This window comes from Gorilla gorilla, chromosome 15, assembly GCF_029281585.2.
Source record: "Gorilla gorilla gorilla isolate KB3781 chromosome 15, NHGRI_mGorGor1-v2.1_pri, whole genome shotgun sequence".
In the NCBI taxonomy this organism is placed as follows: Eukaryota; Metazoa; Chordata; class Mammalia; order Primates; family Hominidae; genus Gorilla; species Gorilla gorilla.
In genome coordinates, this window is record NC_073239.2 from 86,678,530 (window position 1) to 86,700,229 (window position 21,700).

Genomic DNA, 21,700 nt, shown 5'->3' on the forward strand with positions numbered 1-21,700 from the left:
ATTGACTTTTTGTAATTGTTAATATTAGTTGTTAATCATTTATTTGATCCTTATTTGCATATGATATGCAAAATGTTTAAATTTTATTAGAGACAATTTGAAATTTGTGAATTCTAGGTATTTGAACATTTTTCTTTGAATTGGGAAACGACTCATTTTGGCAGTAGTTTGCTGTACCCAGTTTTGGGGGTGCCTTGTGTTAAAACCAAATACCTACTGAACTTAAAAAAGAGATTATTAGTGAGGTAACATTGTGTTAATGTATGTGTTTGTTTCCTGGTTTTTCCTTGTCAAAAGTTTTTCTCCTCTACTAACATGATGCATTCGCCCAGTTTTTTCATTTCATTAGCTATTTTTTGAGTTTGTTTTGCCTGATTGCATCTTACTGTGTTCACTTTTGCATACTTGATGTCAAATTTGACTTTTCGGGAGCATCATCCCAATAATGTCAAAAGGGAAGGAATAGGATCTGAACTTTTTAGGTTAGAACTTCTGAAGTTTAATTCTACAGCCCTTGTGAGCATTTCTCTCTCTTTTGGGTCACAAAACTTGGAATGGGATTTGGGTATTTGAGTAATGGGTTAAACATATATATTGATTAGTTCAGGAATTGAGTGACTTTAAGATGCTTATCAGACACTTTTAGAGATCCCAGCAAGAGGCAGATTCGGTTTCTGGTTTCATAGAGTTTACAGTCACTGAACAAGTCTTTAAAATAAGTAGCAAGTTCTAAGTTGAGGATAGGTGAGGCTTCTTGGGTAGACACCCTGTCTGTGTTCCCGGCCAAGACTTGATGATTCTGATAGATGTACTGGAAATGCTGGAGAAAGACTCAGGCAAGACTGGTGTTTTTGCTGCTCTCTCTGGTTTACCACACTGGCTTTCAGAATTGCTTTGGGACCAGAATCCAGGCCACCAGGGGAAGGGCTAGGCTGTGCAAGGGGAGCAGTCCTCCCCTTTGTAGGTGCCATTTCCCAGAGCTCCTGGAATTGTTTCTTCAGTTGTGGCAGCTGTGTAGATCATTTTTGTTTTATCTGTAAAGTTAAAAAGGGTTATAGGTGTAGAGAGAGAACAAGAGGAGTGAACAATGAAGCTTGTTGAATCTGGAAAGTACAAAAATACCAACTCAGCCCTAGAGTGTGCTAAGTATATATTTTCCATCTCTGTCGTCTCTCCCATGGTTTACTCTTTAAACACGCTTTCCCCTCAGTCTCCCTAATGGTAGTACTAGTAGTAAAAGTCTTAATGAATTAGACTATTGTGTCTTCATCATCACTTCACTTCTAACTTCTTTGTTATACAGTAAAACAACAGGAGATGAGTTTATGTATGCAAGGTCTGTGTTGCATTCAGGGAATGAGGAGGCAGGCAGGAAAGATCTTTGAGAAAGTCTAACCAAGAGAGTTTCCAGTTCTTCCCTCCAACCCCCAATTGATCTACCTCTTCTTGTCCGTGGTGTAGGCGGTGATGCAAATTTGAAGATAGCTTTGATTCCTGCGCCTTTCTATACAGATGGGAGAGTTCTCTATACAGAGTTGTTCTCCCATCAGGTGCAGGAATGAAAAGTATAAAAACTTGACAGATTCCTCCCCCTGAGAATAGCTTCTTGGGGCCGTTAGGTCCAAAGAAATACGTTGCTTTGATTTAGTGTTTCCACTGGGGTCTTCTGAGATACATTGTGAGGAAAGTTCTTTTCAAGTCTTGAGAACTAAAGATCCATAGAGTATTGTCCTTTGAGGTCACTTCAGGTCTTTCTGGTACTAAAACCTCAAATCTGGGAACTTGGTTGGTCTAGAAACTTCTGTGCACTTTTTGTAAGAGGGCAGCAAATCTCTTGCATTCCTCTCAGATAAACATCAGAGTAGATTCTTTCTCACAACTCTACTGTAGCTTTGAACCAAAGCTTCTAAAATGGTTCTAGTGTATGGTCAGCCTGTACTTGTTTCGTGTTGGCTGCTTGGCAACCTAATTACATCTTAGCTAATTGCAAAGGGAGAGAGAATCGGCATTTGCTAGTATAATGTAACAAATTCCAGTAGGGAAAGTTGTGTATTTCTCCTAGGGTGTAAATCACAGTCCCTAGGGTCTAGAAAGGTTTTGAAGGGGACTTCAATTCATGGACATGAAGGGACAGTTGAAGGATTTGGGTAAGTACTTAGGAAGAATATACTAATGTTGAGAGTTATAATGAAATGTGTTATAAAGTGGGTTTGAATGTCCTGTTTTTTTTTTTTTTTAAATTGGTGTTAAAGTGCACTTTGAGGAAGGCACTCTGTTCTCTGGTCTGTCTTGAGGTTCAATTTTATTTTGAAAGGTAATACTCTGAGCATTTTAGAGAAGAGATGCTATGTTAACCCCATAGTGATCAGAGTAAAGTATAAATCATAATAAGTTTATTGTGGAGGTAGTTACTATTTAACAACCTTATGCTTAAGTTTCCTTTACTGCGTAACTAGAGTTGAGGAATCTTCTTTTTTTTTCTTTATTCTGGGTTATATTAGGCTGCATTGCTTTCATATGTTTTTCCTCATATGGAGGTGCCAGTGGTGCTGTGGCTCTGATCTCGTTCCAGGAAATGAGAACCTAGTCCTGAGAAATGGAAACTTCCCCACCTCTTGCGAGTAGAGGCCTTTCACACAACTAATAACCTCAGTTGTCCAAGGCAGTTTTGTCCTATGATGTCTCCCCACTGAGACAAAGCAGCCCAAATTGCTTCAGTTTTATGAGGTAAACTGCATCTGCAATTTCATTCTCCCAGCTAGAAGGAAGAAATGGAGTGCAGTTGATGGAAGCAGCCTTGGATCTTTAAAGCTTCTTGGGTGCTTCTTGGGGCTACCTGGTTCTTAGTGACTTGATAAGAGTTAAAGCCCTATCCAAAAAGTCCCTGCTAGAAACTTGCTTGTTGGCAGGCTCAGGTCTAATATTGGAGCAGAACTTGAAGTGGGGATAATTTCAGTACTCACCCTTGGGAGTCTTGAATTTCTCATAGCACCGAAACATGGCAATGAGGAGAAGCCCTTCTCCAAGCTGGAAAATCATGTAGAGGAGGGGAAAGAAGAAAAGTGGTCCAATGACTTCAGGTGGAAAGGCGACATTGAGGATGGTGGAACAGAGTTGGACATTTTGGCATCCGGTCTCCATGCTGACAGTGCGTCTGCACCTGTGCCAGTGAAGAAAACCCCACATACACTCAGAGGGAACTGGAGGGAGCAACTTTGTCCCAGTGCTGCTACCAAAGAGTTTCTCAGCAGATGGAATCTAGACCCTGTACAGGGGTACTTTGCTATTGCTGCTGGTGTTTGGATACCTTTGGTGTCTGGATTTTTAACCCGTTCAATACCTTCATTCAATTTTTTTCAAGTCTAAAGTCTCTTGTCCAGTTAGTGCATCTGAACATATTGCCAGGAAAGTGTCTTGCCCAGATTTCAGGTTCCTAGCTGCTTATTCGTTTCCTGAAAGACTAGGACAAGAATGAAGCCCATGGGACAGTGGGACCTAAAATAATACCTATCTCCAGGCATGCGGTGGCTCACGCCTGTAATCCTAGCACTTTGGAAGGCTGAGGCAGGCGGATCACTTGAGCTCATTAGTTCAAAACTAGCCTGGGCGACATGGTAAAACCCTGTCTCCAGAAAAGATAAATCAGCTGGTCATGGTGGCTTGTGCCTGTAGTCCCAGTTACTTGGGGGGCTGAGGCAGGAGGATCAGTTAAACCCTGGAGGTTGAGGCTGCAGTGAGCTGAGAATGTGCTACTCCCCTCCAGCCTGGGCAACAGAGTGAGACCCTTTCTTAAAAAAAAATACCTACCGTCCATTGAGGCAGAAGAGAGCAGAGAGAACATAACCCAGCAGAAAGCCAATAAAAGGCATCAGGGAGGAGGTGGCAATCAAGAGTGGTGTCATGGCAAACATGATGCTCTTCCCCACATTGATGGCAGAGAGAACTGTGACGGCCACACTGCACAAGAGAATGATGATCATCCCTCCCTGGGAATGAAGACAGGAAGAAAAGGCAATTAGAAGAGTTGGGGATAGAGAGGAACAGAGGTGGGGAAGCACAGGTAGAAATTGGAGGTGGGAAACATTGCAATAAAACACTGGAAGTGGAAAGGAATATGAAAGACCTTTATCTTCTTTTTGGATTCCTTTCTTTAAATTTTTTTTAAATTATTAACATTAGAGACAGGGTCTTACTATGTTGCCCAGGCTGGTCTTACTCCTGGACTCTTAGCGGTCCTCCCGCCTTGGCCTCCCAAAGTGCTGGGATTACAGGTGTGAGCCACTACACCCAGCCCATCTTTTTAGATTTCTTATCAGTAGCTAGGAAGCTTGGGGACAGCTGATTAACACTGATTATTACAAACTCAGCCAAGCACAGTTACTGCTTTTGACACATCTCTGGATAGCAGACTTTCAGTGAAGTGTTACGTGAAGCTATTCAGGACTCCTGCAAAATGGATATTATGAAAGTTTAAAAGTCAAGTATTTTTGGAACTTATATACACATTCCTACAATACTGTCATTGTTCCACATACTTTGAAACTCGTGAGAACTTGTCATACATATTTGTCTCAAATACCTTGATTACAGGTAGGGATTTTATCCATTTTAGGATCAATTCTGGAAATTGCCAAGAGTCATTTGAAACAAAGCTGGTAAACAAGGTGGATGATCAAGCCCGGAAATACGGTTTTAAACCCAAAATGATGTCTAATAATAAGGGGACAAACCTACTTTCTTGAGTGACCTGCAAATTGAATATGAAGGAAGTTCCGAAAAGAACTTTCAGAAATATCTTGGGTGATAACAACATCATTGGAAACTATGCAGGTCTACTCTGAATGAAATTATAGGGTTTTTCATTGTGCAACATAGGATGCAACCTTTCAAAGTGCATGTGCACTCCATGCACTTTGTACTTTCCAGTGTGCATTTTAGAGAATTGCATCCTCCAAAATGATAAACAGGTATGTGTAAATTTAAGACTGTCCCTTTTATCTCCTGAGTAAAGAAATACTTAAACTTCTCAAACTTACCATGTTATTTTGTAATAGTTACATGTGTTGGTTAATTTTTTGGTTCATTCACGTGTTGCATTTTATATTTCCTAGTAACATTTAAAAAGAAGTAGTAAAATATGTATAGCAAAGTTTGCCATTTTAATCACTTTTGAGTGTACAGTTCAGTGGCATTAAGTACATTCATAATGTCCTAATGACATTTTAACATTTATATTGCTCAGATTTCAGCTGCACAGCTTTGTGTTTCTGTTTTTAATACTTGTTGCAACTGATATGATCATATAAAACATCACCTATACCAATTAGTGGTCCTATCCCAGCATAGGAAGGACTTTCACACATCTCTTGAATAACCATGTGCTTCAAGTTTTATTAAAAGACTTATTAGCTAATGAACTTCTCAGTTTACCTTTGCATTTTTAGTTGATTTCCCCTTTTGGATTTCTGTCTTTCGAATTTGTCCTTTACCCAACAGTCAAATAATTTTTAATCTCCATCAAGAGTGGAGTGGATAATGTAGGAGACATTGAGTTACAGGAATTGTCCACGAATCCAGAAGCCCTCTTCTTCTGTATAGGGGTTCACTCTTATTCTCTCACTCATGTTCTCTGACTCTTGGGGACTGCACAGTTGTGGTTATGAGCACAGAATTTGATATGATCCAGGTGGGAAAGCTGGCTCTGCTAGTCTCCAGGTGTGTAAGCTCTGGGGAGTCACTCAACCTGAGTGAGGTTGACGGCATAGGACCTGGCATATAAGAACCGCTCACTAAACTGTAACTCCTATTATTACTCAAAGGGGAGGAATTAACATTCTAGAGGTTCCTGTCACTCTCACTGCTGCCATCTCTGGAAATTTATCCTGTCTACAACCCCTGTCTCCTGCTGAGACAAGTGGCCCTGGGTAGTTACTACTTCATAGGCTACCACATTTTGTACCACCTGACTTCATTGCCCTGCTCACAACTGGGATGAGTGCTCATTCATGGGCAGCCAATCCATTGGCTTACACATGAGATGACATGTCCACAGTCTACCCACAAAGGTGGCCTGCACAGGCTGGTGAGTGGTAGAAATAATCAGATTCTCTCATTTAGGAAGTTTGCAGGATTACAGAGAGGGAAGCAATAGCAGGGACAAGTGTCAAAACAGAGGTCTGGGAGCAATAGAAGCCACAAGTTGGCAGAAGTTGTAAGACAAAGGAGAGTTAAGGGTCAGTTCAACAGTAGCAGCAGGTGTGGGAAATGCATGAGTAGAGTGTTGAGTTAATGAAATGGTGGGATCCTTATTAAAGAGTGGTGGATGGCTTATGGTGAAAGTGGCTCCTGGACCATGTCATTCTCAGATTCATCACCCTTCTAGCCACATAGCCTTTGGATAAACCCTTGCATGGGTAAGTTAAAAATTACGTGAATTGCCTTTCAAAGTGAGCATGCCTGAAATTGTATCTTGGTATATCTAAATGTGACCTTACACCAGCGAATGCAACTGGTTGAACCCGGTGTGAGCAGATACCTGCTGCCAGAGCTAGTTATTGAAAGTTGGGTTATTTTGATTTGCAAGGTCCAAGGAGGGTTATGTGTGCATAAGAGGCTGGGACAATCATTTGTTCGTTTTCCAGTTTGGCACTCACTATATTATTTATGGGACAGGGTGACGAAGGATGAGCATAGTCCTCGAAGAGCCATAGAAACAAGGAAACCTTAGCCTTTGCAGCTTGACCCACATGTTAGTCTCTGCATCCTCACAGGAGTGATTCCAGTTTTGGAATATAGGAAGATCAGTGTAGCTGTTGACTTTGTGGTTGTTTAACCCTGGAGGTTTAGCCAGGGGCAAAATGGGTCCAGGGCATGCCTGGGTTTTTTAGATTACCTTTTATGTAGTCCCTTATTACTAGTCTCTGTTTTTCCAGCCAAGGTATTTCTTAGCCCTTTTAATGTTCTCTGGCTTCATTTTGACTTCATTTCGTCTGTGGCATTGAGTAGTGAATGTGCAACACAACAGGAACAGACTGGTTGAAATAATCCTGGCTCTGCCAAGTAACTTTTCCGGGCCTCGGTTACTCTATCTGCAAATTGGGAATAAGGCGGGAGACTGAACTTCATCTTAAAGGCTTCTCCAGCTTTAAGATCTGAGATTCTCGGCCAGGTGTGGTGGCTCACGCCTGTAATCCCAGCACTTCAGGAGGCCAAGGTGGGCAGATCACAAGGTCAGGAGATCGAGACCATCCTGGCTAACACGGTGAAACCCCGTCTTTACTAAAAAATACAAAAAATTATCCGGGTATGGTGGCGGGCGCCTGTAGTCCCAGCTACTCGGGAGGCTGAGGCAGGAGAATGGTGTGAACTCGGGTGGTGGAGCTTGCAGTGAGCCGAGATCGCGCCACTGCACTCCAACCTGGGCGACAGAGTGAGACTCCATCTCAAAAAAAAAAAAAAAAAGGTCTGAGATTCTGCTTTTTGCAACCTCAGAGAAACACTTTTAAAGCTACTCTGAGGTAGAAAAGAGACATGTTCTCACATCAGTTGTCATTAGCACTATGACTTGGTATTCTGGTTCCCAGTTTTCCCACCTATAAAATGGAGGAGGGCGGAGTAGCATTAAATGATAGCAGTGGTCACTTCACATTTTAATATTCTTTATATTTTATATGCATTTCTTTAAGATCGTTTATGGGTGTATAGGATTTTTAAAAAACAATCTTATGCACCCCACAAACTATCTTAAAAAAATGAAAGGATGCACACAAACATGTTTCTCTGTGTATGTTGTTTTTCTGCTGGTGTGTGGAAGAGCAGCAGACAGGACTTGCCCTTCATTCCTTTATTTATTCTCAGGCATTAGCTATGGGGGCACTGTGATAGGTGCTGTGGATTCAGTGTTAATTAAGACAGCCTTATGGTCTTGCTTCTTGATAAATGAGTGGGGAATACAAATGAACAGATGTTCTTAATGCAGTGTAATAATTGCTACAGGGGTTAGCTGGAGTGTTGGGTGTTATGGGAATGAATAGGACAAGCATCTTACTCAGGCTTAGGAGGTTAAGGAAGGCTTCCTGGGGGAGGCGCTATTTGTGTTGAGACTTAAAGGATGAGTGGGAGTGATCCAGTGAAAGATGGTGAGTGGGGTGAGAATTGGGAAGAAGAGTGTTCCAGGTGAAGAGAAGGGCACGTGCAAAGAGAAAAGAGCTGAGACTGGTGAGGTCAGTTGAAACCAAATCAAGAAGTGCCACATTAAAGAGTTTAAACTATCCTAGGGGGAAGGAGTCAATGAGAGGCTTTAAGCAGTGGAGTGACATGATAGAGTTTGTACTTTACATCTTCACCCTCAGGTTAGAACTGGGTGAGGAGGTTGGATAAGAAGGCCATTTGAGTTGTCTAGTGAGAGGTAAGGATGGAGAGGAATGAATGGATTCCAGCAACAGAAGGTGGAATCGACAGTCATTGATTAGATGGGTGTGAGTGGTGAGGGAGAAGGGAACATTGAGAATGACTTCCAGTTTCTGGTTGGGGCAACTGGGCACACACACAGTGCCACCGACTGAGATAACCACATGGGGAGGAGATGACTTTAACATATATTGAGTTTTAAATGTCTGAGGTATATTCAGATAGACCTGGTAGATAATAAATGGATTCTGGAGTGAGGATAGAGTTGACATCTGATGATGCTGTTCTGGAAGTCTCAGTTTGCAGATGGTAATTGCAGACCTGAGAGGGACCAGATCCTGGGCTAGGAGAGGTCTGGTGAGAAAGGCAGAAAGCTTGGTCTGAATGCAGAGAAGTGCCTTTGACCAGAGGAACTCATAAGGGAGTCTGAAGGTCATGAGAGGTAGGAGGGAAGCAGCAGAGCTTAGAGTTACTAAAGCTGACAGAGAAGGCTTTTGAGGAGGCAGTGGTCAATTATGTCCAATGCTGCTAGAAGGTCAAGGAAGGATTGAGAAATGTCCATTGGATTTGGCAAAGAAAGTGGAGCAGGTGGTCATCAAGATGCTGGGTGGATGGGAGACCAAGGAGAGAAGAGAGGGATTCAAATAATGGAAACGAATTGCTGAGGGCCTGGTCACTCATGAGAGAGCTCTGGCGGTGGCATGGGGGAAATGGAAGGTGTTTGAGAGGAAGCGATGGACAGAGAGAGAGAGAGGAGTGAGGGGGGGACTATACCTAAAACCTGGCTAGGAAGGAGAGCAAAGGGACATATTAGGTGGAATGGGAGGTGGATTCCACAAAAAATCCCAGTGAGAGACACTTTTTGTTTTGTTTTTTGAAGATAGAAGATATGTGAGTTCATATCAAAGCTGATTGTGAAGAACCAATACAGAGATATTTTAGAAATGAGAGAGAGGGGAGGCTGCTGGGCCAGGGGCATAATCAATAAAAGGAGGTCTCTGAGTACAAGGGTAGAGAGAATGATTGCAATCCAGGGCTGAGGTGGGGTGACTGGCCACAGAAAGGAGGAGGGATGATTCCTCCATGTCCTCCAGCAGGCGGGAAGGGGAGCTGTGGCCATGGCACTGGGACAGGGCAAGGGCAAAAACTACTCTTGAGACAATGGTAGTGTGAAAATAAAACCCCCCTGAAAACTGGACTCTTGACTTCTTTGTTCCAGGCCCAAAGCTGCTGCCAAACTTTGGGGTTCTCAGCAGCATGCCTTGCAGACCAGGCCAGAGGCATTGATCCAGGGGCAGAGATGGTACAGGATGTCAGGAGGTCAAGTCCTTCCTGAGGACCAGGATGGCCTCCTGGCCCTGGGGGATGAATAGTGAGCCAAGGGGGAGGCTGGCAGGGACCAAACTCCAAGGTTGAAAATATTGGTGGAGAGACCATAGCTGGACTCTAGGAGTTCTGCACACAAAGCAGTGGCATGATGCCCTGTCTGTGACCACAGTGCTTCTCAAAACCTTTGTGGCCTTAATTCACTCCGCTTCCCACCCCATCCCTCTCTTGAAATGCTGGGAATGGGTACACTACCTGTCTCCTCTAGCTTCTTGCCACATCAGCCAAATTTGCCCTTGGTGCCTGCTGAACTCTATTCAGGCTTCTCCCCAGGTTTACCTAAATGCCTCAAGCCCTTCCTTTTTAAGAAGGCTCTTTGACCACTCCAGCCCTCACTGTTGCCATCTCCTTGTCTTCTGCAAATACTTGCGTGTACACTGGAATTGGATCTTGTTTCTCTCGTGTTACTTCATTTTCTTTCTTTTTTTTTATTTTTCATTTTAGAGATGGAGTCTTGCTGTGTGGCCCAGGCAGGAGTGCAGTGGCACGATCTCGGCTCACTGCAACCCCTGCCCTCCCTGGTTCAAGCGATTCTGCTGCCTCAGCCTCCTGAGTAGCTGGGATTACAGGCACTCGCTACCATGCCCGGCTAATTTTTTTTTTTTTTTTGTATTTTTAATGGAGACGGGGTTTTGCCATGTTGGTCAGGCTGGTCTCAAACTTCTGACCTCAAGTGATCCACCCGCCTCAACTTCCCAAAGTGTTGGGATTATAGGCGTGAGCCACCACGCCAGCCTCATGTGTTACTTCACTTTCTGCAAACATCAAACTCTGGTGACAGTGAATCCTTAGAGTGCATAGCATAAAACTTAGCATCTAGTAGGAGCATATGTATGTTTATTATTAATATAATGATTATATCTTATAGTTGTATATGGTGTTTTTACTCTTTTGCCCTAATTTGTCAAGCCCCCCAGGTTCTTACCTTGATGACATAGCGCATGTATTGTGGCCGTTTGGATTTGAGGACGATCCCTATGGTGCAAGGAATGAGAACCAGGACCAGTGATATCATGATGCCTTTATAGGGCACCTTGTCCTTCAGGTCCCCATCATAGATCCCCCTTGAGTAGATGTACAGGAGGAGAGGCATCATGCCAAGGGCACAGAAGGTGGAGCAGGTGGTCATCACAATGCTGGTGGGAGACATGGGAAGAGGGGAGAGAGAGCCCATAAATACAGACTATTTTGTTGAGTGCCTGCTAAGTGCCACTGTGCTAAGTGCTTGACATATGTGGCTTCAGTTCCTTTTCCCCATATCATTAGGCAGTAAGCATACTATCTTCTTTTCGCTGACAAGGAAGCTGGGGACTAGAAGAGTTGTGTCCTGCTCAAAATCGCACAAGGTAGTAAGTGGCCAAGGCAGGATTTGAACTTAGGGTGGTTCAACTGCTTCAATCCCTGTGTGCTTCGTTGTGGAAGGAGCCATTCTGATCTCCTTCTCTGTGATGGAACCCTTTTTGCATTGAGCACCTCCCCCATGCCAAGCCCATTTTGTAGAAAGCAAACTGTGTGATTCCATTACTCTGGTCATTAGCCCATTGAACCATGGAATGGCACCTGACCCACAGTTACTAAATGTCTGGTTTAGAGCCTAGGGAGTGGCTTCTTGTAGTGACTTTGTCCAACGGAGACAATAACAATTAGCTATATCAGCACATTTTACCTCGTGGGGAGTCTGAGTGTGAGACACAGTGACAGGACACTTGGTCTTTGGGGATGGGTGGCATGGGAGTGATGGTCAGGCAGAAGTCAAAAACCCTACTAGAAAAATCAGTAAACAGATATCATGATTAAAAGGACTGTAAGAGAAATAGTGAAGCAGTAAGAAACAGAATAATTGAAGGGCCGTAATGGTGGGGTAGTAGAGAAGGCAGTAATAGATACCCATGTTGAGTAAGTGACAAGATAACCTGGTCAGATTTGCTTTGCATCTTGGATAGTATTCCAGTCCCCAACTCTGGTGTTCTCATGTTCTTTACTTTCTGGTTCCTCTTGATATTATTTAAAATAAATTATGACACTCAGAGCCTGAATAATATGTCCTTCCAGCTCTAATATGTATCCTACTTGTCCAATTTCCTTTTCCATTTGGAATCTTATATATGTTAGTCCCAGGACCCTGTCTAGGGAGAGGCCCTCCAGAAAGGTCAACTGAGAAGGAAGCTGATAGGGCATCTTCTTAGATTTATGGATATTTACATTAACAATATATGGCTCTGACTTTTATTCCAGTGGGAAGGTGGTTGGGAGGTGAGGGCTTGGCAAGATCTTAGGAAAACCACACTCAGTGTGTCCCTCCTCCTCCCCACAGCCCTACCCTCCATCTACACTTCTTTCATTATTTCTATAAAGATGGAATATGGCTTAAATATGCATGAAGAGCAGCCTATATCAAAGGTTCCAGAGCGTAGCCATCAAGAACAATAGGTAGACATGTCATAAGGATAAGAGCTGTTAGAGGTGAGAAGAGTCCCTCAAAGAAAATTGTGAACTAGGTAATAGGAACTCCCCCACCCCCGTGAACACTTAAATACACACTTGAGCTTGTAAGAAATTAACACTCAATTTTAAGTGTGGCATAGTGGCTCATGCCTATAATTCCAGCATTTTGGGAGGCCGAGGAGGGAGGATTGCTTGAAGCCAGGAGTTTGAGACCAGCCTGGGCAACAAAGTAAGACCCCTGTCTCTACACACAAACAAATGAACAAACAAACCAAAAACCACACACAAAAATTAGCCAGGTGTGGTGGTGCGCACCAGTAGTCCCAGCTACTTGGGAGGCTGAGGCAGGAGGATGGCTTGAGCCCAGAAGGTTGAGGTTACAGTGAGCTATTGATTCAAAGGACACCATCAAGAAAGTGAAAAGCCAACAAGAGAATGGGAGGAAATATTTGCAAGTCATATATCTGATAAGGGTCTAGTATTCAGAATATATATGAAGAACTTTTTTTTTTTTTTTTGAGATGGAGTCTTGCTCTGTCGCTCAGGCTGGAGTACAGTGGCGCAGTCTCGGCTCACTGCAAGCTCCGCCTCCTGGGTTCACGCTGTTCTTCTGCCTCAGCCTCCCGAGTAGCTGGGACTACAGGCGCCTGCCACCACGCCCAGCTAATTTTTTTTGTATTTTTAGTAGAGACGGGGTTTCACCGTGTTAGCCAGGATAGTCTCGATCTCCTGACCTCGTGATCCGCCCACCTGGGCCTCCCAAAGTGCTGGGATTACAGGCGTGAGCCACTGCGCCCGGCCAATATATGAAGAACTCTTATAATGCAATAATAAAAAACAAGTAAAAAATGGGCCAAGGATTTGAATGAGATATTTTCCCAAAGAAGATATACAAATGGCTAATGAGCACATGAAAAGATGCTCAACATCATTGCTTATTAGGAAAATGCAAATCAAAACCACTATGAGATACCACTTTATATCTACTAGCATGGCTATAATTAAAAAGATGGACAATAACAAGTGTTGGAGGGTATATGGAAAATTAGGAATCCTCCTATACTGGTGGTGGGAAGTAAAATGGTGCTTTGGAAAATAGTTTGGCAGTTTCTAAAAAATTTAAACACAGAGTCACCATATAACCCAGCAATTCTACTCTTAGGTATATATCCCAAGGGAACAGAAAGCATGTTCACACAAAAACTTGCCTGTGAGCTTCCATAGACATTATTCATACTAGGGAACAAGTAGAAACAACCCATATGTCCATCAGCTGAATGAATGGATGAGCAAAATGTATTATATCCATACAATGGGATATTATTCAATTACAAAAACAAATGAAGTATTGTGACATGCTATCACATGAATGAACCTTGAAAATATTATGCTAAGTGAAAGAAGTATAGATACAAAAGGTCACATATTGAATGTTTCCATTTATGTGAAATCCATAGAGACAGAAAGTAGATTAGTGGTTGTCAAGGGTTGGAGCAGGAGAGAGAAATGGGGACTCCTGCTAAATGGGATGGAGTTCCTTTTTGGGGTATTGAAAATGTTCTGAAATTAGATAATGGTGATAGGTTCACAGGCTTGGAAATATGCTAAAAACCAAGGCATCGTACAATTTAAAGAATGGATTTTATGGTATGTGAATTATATCTCAAATAGTAATTAAAAACCATGCAGGGAGCAAATAAAGCAATTATTAAAGGGCAATTTATAGCCTAACATATTTATATTGAAAAAGAAGAAAGATTAAAAATTAATGAGTTAAGCACCTTACTCAAGAGGTTAGAATGAGAAAAACCCAATAAAAAGAAAAGGAAGAATTTTTTTAAGTTTTGTAAATTGTTAGAATCAGTAAAACCAAAAATAGGGTTTTTTTTTTGTTTTTCTTTTTTTTTTAAGTCCAATTAAATAGGCACCTCTGGCAAGACAGACCAGGGAAAAGAGAGATGGCACAAATTGATGAGGTTAGTGTGAAAAAGGGAACATAACTACAGAGAAAATGAAGATTTTAAAAAGTCATAAAATAAACTAAGGACATTTCATACTTTCACTTTTAACTTAAATGGACAATTTCATGGGAAATATAACCTACAAAACCAAGTCAATATGAAGCCGAAAACCTGATTCAACTTAGAATCATTTAAGACATTTAATAAGCAGTTCAAAACCTATCTTCTAGAACCCCACATGATTTATACTGTCTTACGGTAGTGTTCTACTAAACATGCAAAGTGCAGATTGTTGCAATATTATGCAAATCTGTCCAGATAATATAAAAAGGGGAAACATGCCCTAATTTATTGTATGAGGTTAATATGATCTTGGAACGAAAGCTGGAGAATGATATTATGAGAAAAGAAAATTGGGGACCACTCTTATTTATGAACATAGAAACAAAAATAATAAAATATTAGCAAATAAGTGTTTTAAAAAAATACAATGAACAAGATGAGTAAGAATGATTTAACATTAGATAATCTATTAATACATATTACTATATTATTAAAGAAATGGTATAATTTTGTAGCTATAGAAAAGTCAACAAAATTTAATGTTCTTACATAATAAAAATTTAGTACACTAGCAACGGAATGAAAATTCCTTAACTTGAAAGGAAATCTATTAGAAAAAGTATATTAAACGTTAAACTTAATGGTAAATAGAGGGATTTTCTTTAACAAGAGGAATAAAGCAAAGATATTATTATTACCTGTTTTATAAATTATACTATATATAGGCCCTAGTAAGCACAGCAAAACAAGAAATAGAAAAAGTAGAGGGATGGGAAAAGAAGAAATGAAACTTTCTTGTTTTGCCAATGATAGGATTGTCCACAGAGGAAATCTAAGTAATTTTCCATTATAACTGGTAAGTAAGAAAATGTATGAGGTTCTAAATACATTAGCATCAGTCAATCAATCAATTGGGTCTGATATACTAGAAACAAATATATATATATTTTAAAAGATACCATTTATGATATTCACAAAACTAGAAAATACTTATACATCTAAAAGACGTGTAAGATCTTTATGAAAGAAATTACAAACCTTTATAGAAAGGTATTAAAAAAGGCCTAAGTAAAAGAAAAGCTATATCATATTTATAGATGGGAAGATTCAATATTATAAAGATAGTCTCTCAATTTATATATAATAAATGTAATGCACATTTAATAAAACTTCCAGACTTATAATTTTTTTTGTAGACTTGAAAGCTGATACTGAAACTCAAGTGAAAGAGTAAAAGGCTAAGAATAGCTAACATGATTTTTTTTTTTTTGAGACAGAGTCTCGCTCTGTCACCCAGATTGGAGTGCAGTGGTGTGATCTCGGCTCACTGCAAGCTCTGCTTCCCGGGTTCATGCCATTCTCCTGCCTCAGCCTCTCAAGTAGCTGGGACTACAGGCGCCCGCCACCACGCCCAGCTAATTTTTTGTATTTTTAGGAGAGACGGGGTTTCACCATGTTAGCCAGGATGGTTTCGATCTCCTGACCTCGTGATCTGCCCGCCTTGGCCTCCCAAAGTGCTGGGATTACAGGCGTGAGCCACTGTGCCCGGCCCATGATTTTCAAGAACAAGGTAGGGGGACTTAACTTTCAGATAACAAAACTTATAAAATTGTAATTAAGAAAGTGTGGAACTGGTACAAGGGTAGCCACATAGACCCGTAGAAGAGAAGAGAGATCCAGACACAAGCCCTGCATTTATGAGAGAGATGTCATTACAAATACCTGGAGAAAAATTCACTCAGCATGGCTTGGAATCTTCTATTTGTATGGAAAAGATAAAATTAGTTCATGCCATAACACAAAAATAAGTTCTACATTGATTGGAGCTCTCCATGTGAAAATCAAACATTTAAAACTTTTCAAAGAAAATACAGGGTAATATCTTTGTAACTTTGTAGACAGTAAAATTTTTTTTTTTTTTTTTTGAGACAGGGTGTTGCTCTGTCACCCAGGCTGGAGTGCAGTGGCATGATTTTGGCTCACTGCAACCTCTGCCTCCTGGGTTCAAGTGATTCTCATGCCTCAGCTGCCTGAGTAGCTGGGATTACAGGTGCACATCACCATGCCCAGCTAATTTTTTTGTATTTTTTAGTAGAGACGGGGTTTTGCCATGTTGGACAGGCTTGTAGATAGTAAAGGGTTTCTTAAAGAAACCCCTAAAAAACATAAACCACAAAGGAAAAATATTGGCAAATTTGACTAAATTAACATAAGCAATTTATAAGACATTATTATCAAAGTGTAAAGACCAGCTCCAAACTGTGAATAGACTGTTGCAACATATATAAAACAATAACTTTACAAATTAATTTTCAAAACCCACCCAAACCACAATCCCATAGAAAAACAGGCAAAGGACCCAATGTTTCCAGAAGAGGACACATGAATGGCCAACGCACACGTGGAAATATGGTAGGCCTCCCATGAAATCAAATTTAAAACTACTGCGATCTGCTTCACTGTTTTCATTTGGAAAAAATTAAAAAGTCTGACAATTCCAAATATAGATGAAGGCACGGAGAAACAGGGATCTTCAGACACTGCTAGGGAACGTGTGAAGTGAACAATGACCTTGGAGACCTCTTAAAGATGTGTGACTCCCACGACCCAGCAGTCCTGCTTCAATTGCATATGCCCTCATATGTGGGCAGAGGGACACACACAAGTCTGTTCACAGAAGCGAGACGTAAAATCCACATGAATCTGACAACAGGAGAATGGATAAATGCAAGCAAACTGCACAGCAGTTCAGATACATGAGGTAGCTATTTTCTTTACATGCCTATTTCTCAAAAAAAAACAAAAGCAACATGTTAGGTGATGTGGACAGTATAATACTGCTCGTACAAAATTAAAAGACGTAAATCCCGCAGTCTATCTTGTTTATGAATATATACATATATAATAGTTGAAAAGGGTCGGTGGAAATGCTGAACACCAAATTCCCAGGGATGCTCCCTTTGGCAAGTGGTAGAGGGTAATGAGATTGGGAATAGGAATACAGGAGGTTTCAATGCTACTGTTGATCTTCTCTTAGGGAAAAGCCAAACACAACTTGTGTGTTTGTTCTGGTGTCCTAGAGCAGAGGAATCATGCTTACTTTGGCTTGTGTGTCAGGAGTTTTGGAGTTTGGACTTGGTGTGCCTTGTCAGCTTGGGTATGCAGGAGCCATGTTCCCTGATCCCCAGGTACTTCCTCCACTTGCACAGGTGCTGGGGTCAGGTCAGGGACATCCATCTAGCCTGCTGGCATCTGTGACTGTTGTGATCCTTGGTTTACCCCAAGGGACAGGGACGGGCAAGGACTTTTTCAGACTCTAGATTCCTGAGATTGTAGGCCTGGTTGCCTTTCAGGGGGAAAGGGGCACATTTGTTTTTTTTATTTTTCCCTCCTGCTTAAGTTCTAAGAGCACAGCATAGACCTTGCTTTTGGACATCTGTGTACCCCATTTAAGGGACTCGTTCGAGCGTCCGTCAATGCACAGATTGGAGGCAGAAGCTGAGGGAGCTGTGAGGAGCCTCAACACAGTCTCTATGAAGTGGAAAACTTCTGGGACCCCAGTGGCTTCCATCTTGTCCTGGTTGAGCTTCCTACATCATGGCTGGGAGACCTGTGGAAGTGCTTGGGTTGTGTCCAAGCCCATTGTCCCCATGGCCATTGGCTCTGGGCTCTGCTGTGAGTCCGATGGTGGCAGGGGGAGCAGATGAACTTGGGGCAGCAAGGATGGTCAAAAGAGGCCAGTTCCTGCTGGCATAGCACTCTCTCCTCTGTGCCTGACAAGCCATACTCACTTCAACTGTGAGGGCGTTTTTTCTTGCCTGTTTGTCACCTACATTTTTTGAAACTTGTCTAGTGGCCTTCCTTGAGGAGGGAGCTGCCATCCCTGGCTGCATTGAGGGGTCTGCTTGGTGGCCTGGCCTCCTGGGATGGCAGGCTGTCCCCAGACTGACTCCATCTATGAGGCAGAGTGAGTGGAGGGAGACACAGTTTCCCACAAACTCTGGGAAACCTCTGGCAAGTCTCTGACCTCAGCCTCTTCATGTGTAAAATGGGATCTGTGTCTTACAATTCCTTCCACTTCTAAATGGGATGTAGAGTATTGTGCTTATCTCAAACTGGGGCCTTTGGGCTACAGCTGGCCCTTTGACATGTATTGTTTGGTTTGCACATTTAAAAAAATGGAAAGAGTTGCTGATTTCACATAAAATGGATATTTTACCTTCTTTTGAAAAGTGGGAAGCTCTGGCTCCCACACAATACTTGCTGCTGAGACACGGGTGTCTGCCCATGCCTTTGAGGCTGTCTGGCCATTTTGTTTGTTGAAATGCTGACCTGGAAGATATTTCAGTAAAAGCACAGGTTCTGGAGCCACCCAGACCTGGAGCCAATGTATTGACCTCTCTAAGATTCAGTTTCCTTACCTCTAAATGCTACTTGTTACATGCTGTCCCCCAGGGTGCTGTAGGAGGATCACATATACTTATCCAGGTAAGGTGTTTAGCACTGTGCCTGGCTGTTTCTTATAGTCCTTGTCGTTATTATAATGCATGTAACAAGTTGTCCCAAATTGGAATGGGATTTGAAGTCTGGCAGCACATGAAGGTAGATGACCAGATTCCCATTCTGACAGTGGGATCTGAGACATGGTTTAATGTGCATGGGAGGGTTGTTTGTTGGGAAGGAGCTTTATGGCAGAAGGTGGCTGTCCCAGCAGAGCTTATCTCTTGTGGGGGTCTAGGTAAAAATGACAGTCATCAGGGGTCTGGACAAGGAGGTTGAGCAGGAGAGCATGAGGGGTCATGTTCTTGAGTCACCAGAGGCTCTGCCTGGGTGGGGCCTAGAGCCACAGCAATGTAGGCATTGTGGCAGAGGCCTCAATAGTGGCCGCTGGCGATGGGGCTGGGACATCTGGCCACTCACACTTAAAAGCACAGTTGCCTTCCATGTCCCCTGCTCTGCTTCCACAGAAACACAAAGCCCTCAGAGTACCCCTTCGCAGGCCCCTGACTTCCTGCATCCCTCATACACCAAAATTCAGATATACTCTAGGATTCTTGGGACACACAGGCTGCCATGAGCCTTGTCCAGAAGCCAGATCCAAGACCAAGGGCTTGCTTTGTAGCAGAGAGGATGTGGATTAGACAGAGGAAAGCATTTTCTCACAGTGAGGTAGTTGAACATTGAAATACCTTTCCGTGGGTGATGGCACAAGCCAAATGCCCTCTTTGTGCCTCTCTTCCCATTGACTACTAAAGTGAGGGCTGAATCATATGGAAAAAGAGCCCAGAGCTTCTCAGATGGCAGATCCTGTTAAACCCCGACTCTCATTCACTCTCACTTTTTTATTTCCTTTTTTTTTTTTTTTTTGAGAGAGAGACAGGGTCTCACTCTGTTGCCCAGGCTGGAGTGCAGTGGTGTGATCATGACTCACTGTAGCCTTGAACTCGTAGGCTCAAAGATCCTCTCATCTCAGCCTCCCAAGTAGCTGGGACTACAGGCATGTGCCACTATGCCTGGCTAATTAAATATATATGTATATATTTGTAGACACAGGGTTTTGCTATGTTGCCCAGGTTGGTCTTAAACTCCTGGTCTCAAGTGATCTTCCTGCCTTGGCCTCCCAAAGTGCTGGGATTATAGGTGTGAGCCACCGTGCCCAGCCATTCTCACTTTTTTCATTTAAAAAATCTGTCCCAGTGTCATTTTGCATCACTAGGAGGGGCTTCTTGACTTGGTTAGTTTTCCTAGGAAAATTTGGCTAGGAGTAGGGTGCTGACAGACACAAGCAGATGGACTTTCTGGATTCTGCTGCTATACCTGGCATTGAATAGCGTCTCCACGGAGGCCTAAACCAGGGGGGACTGGCTTGAGACTGAGGTTTCACTGAAAGCAAGAGCTTCTGCTAGTGAGTTTTCTTTAGCTTCAGCACAGGCTGCTGGAGCTGGAGCAGGTCTGAAGTAGCTCCTCTGGCAGATGTTCAAGACTAGAGTCTCCCCGGTTTGGAAGGATGAGCATCAACCAGCCCCTGTGTGCTGCGTCTCCAGGAGCGAGCCCTTGCTGATTTCTGCTTATAATGCTTTGGGCAGGGGGTTAGGGGGTGCTGCTGTCTTCCCCTTATCAGGGTGGCTGAGATGGGGCTGGCGTATCTGGAGTGGGTGCTGGGAAACTCTAGGATCTCCCTGGTTGTGCCTTTGCATGGAAATGTCACTGCATCTGATGGGGAATGAGGGACTTTAAAGAGAAAACATCTTAGATGACCAGGTAATTGGGAGGACCTTTTGGAAATTCTTGCCCGCTTTGCAGGAATTTGAGGTGCTCATTTGGTTCCAAGTCACCTTGATCTCCCTGATGATGTTTGGAACGAATCACACTACCTTTTAAATCTCTGGGTTAAAGCAGGCAACTTGTCCACTGTTGTAGGTGGATGCAGTTCTCCAGAGGTTCCTTTGGCTTAAATCAGTGCTCCTTTAAGACAATCCTTGAGACACCTCTGGAAGCAAGGAGATCACCACGAGCTTCCTGGACCAGTATGGTCCCTTTGGCTTGGTGCCTAAACCAGACGTACCCCAACTCCTGCCCCCATCCCAGCATAAGCTCTTGGCAATAAATGCCAGCCTTCCCCTGCCCTAGCCTCCACCCAGCCTGCATTCACTCCTTTTCCTGGCTTTAGCCCAGCTCTTCCCCTCAATTGTGACATCTCTAATGTAGCTCCTGTCCCAGGCTGTTCCCACCTCACCCCCAGGCCTACCTGAGGTTCATGTCCCCCTTCATGGCCAGACTGAAGACATTGGACAGGTTCCCTCCAGGTGAGCAGCCACAGACCAAGATGGCCAGCGCCTCAATGTTCTTCAGCCGGAAGACCTTGCCCAGCACAAAGGCCGTGAGGGGCATGATGCCATACTGTGCCACCAGGGCGATGGCCAGCCCTTTAGGCTTCCATAAGTGAGCCTTGATCTTGCTGAACTCCATGGTGCAGCCCAGCGAGAGCATGATGAAGAACAACATGAACACCAGGATGACGCTCAGTGCCAGGTCTGTGGGGCGCTTGCCAAAGTTGGGTGGCAGGGTGAAGTTGAATGGGGCAGACACGTTGTGGGCCTCCATCCTCCTGTGAGGCAGTGGAAGACCACTCCTTGTTCTCCGGCTGACTCTGTTTCTTGTGCAGTTCTTGCTGGATGCCTTCTTTAATCACCTCTCAGGACAGAGAGTTTCTGGACAAAAGCTCTGGGCAAATAGGAGGGTTATGCAACTATCTGAGCTATTTCTCTGGCTGTTGCCCCAAAGAGGAACAGCCCAGAACCTTATCTGCCTGCCCTAGCTCTCCCAAGCTCCCTGACCTCTGCTGGATTCCTGGGTGCTACTTGTACTCCTCCCTTGTCACTTTGCTGCTTCTGGGCTTATTTCTCCCCTTTGCCCTCCACTGAGTGTACCTCATG

The 21,700-nt window shown here is 43.1% G+C and overlaps 1 protein-coding gene across 1 annotated transcript; it reads right to left on the reverse strand.

Annotated features, from left to right (window-relative positions):
• Positions 1-61: 61 nt before the first annotated feature.
• SLC10A1 (solute carrier family 10 member 1) lies at positions 62-21,480 on the reverse strand. Its single transcript, XM_031002037.3, has 5 exons — positions 21,013-21,480; positions 10,721-10,931; positions 3,808-3,986; positions 2,964-3,160; positions 62-1,034 (listed from the first exon to the last, which is right to left on the reverse strand). Exons 1-5 carry the CDS (start codon positions 21,366-21,368, stop codon positions 928-930), a joined length of 1,050 nt encoding a protein of 349 aa, XP_030857897.1. The 5' UTR covers positions 21,369-21,480; the 3' UTR covers positions 62-927.
• Between the last annotated feature and the right edge of the window lie 220 nt (positions 21,481-21,700).

Bases quoted from the DNA above. Each gene is read 5' to 3' on its own strand.
- SLC10A1 (XM_031002037.3), bottom strand. From the start codon at position 21,368: ATGGAGGCCCACAACGTGTCTGCCCCATTCAACTTCACCCTGCCACCC. The intron at 3,987-10,720 runs GTAAGAACCTGG...CTTCATTCCCAG, and splicing joins ACATGCGCTATGTCATCAAG to GGAGGGATGATCATCATTCT. The intron at 1,035-2,963 runs GTGAGTACTGAA...TTAACTTTACAG, and splicing joins GAAATTCAAGACTCCCAAGG to ATAAAACAAAAATGATCTAC.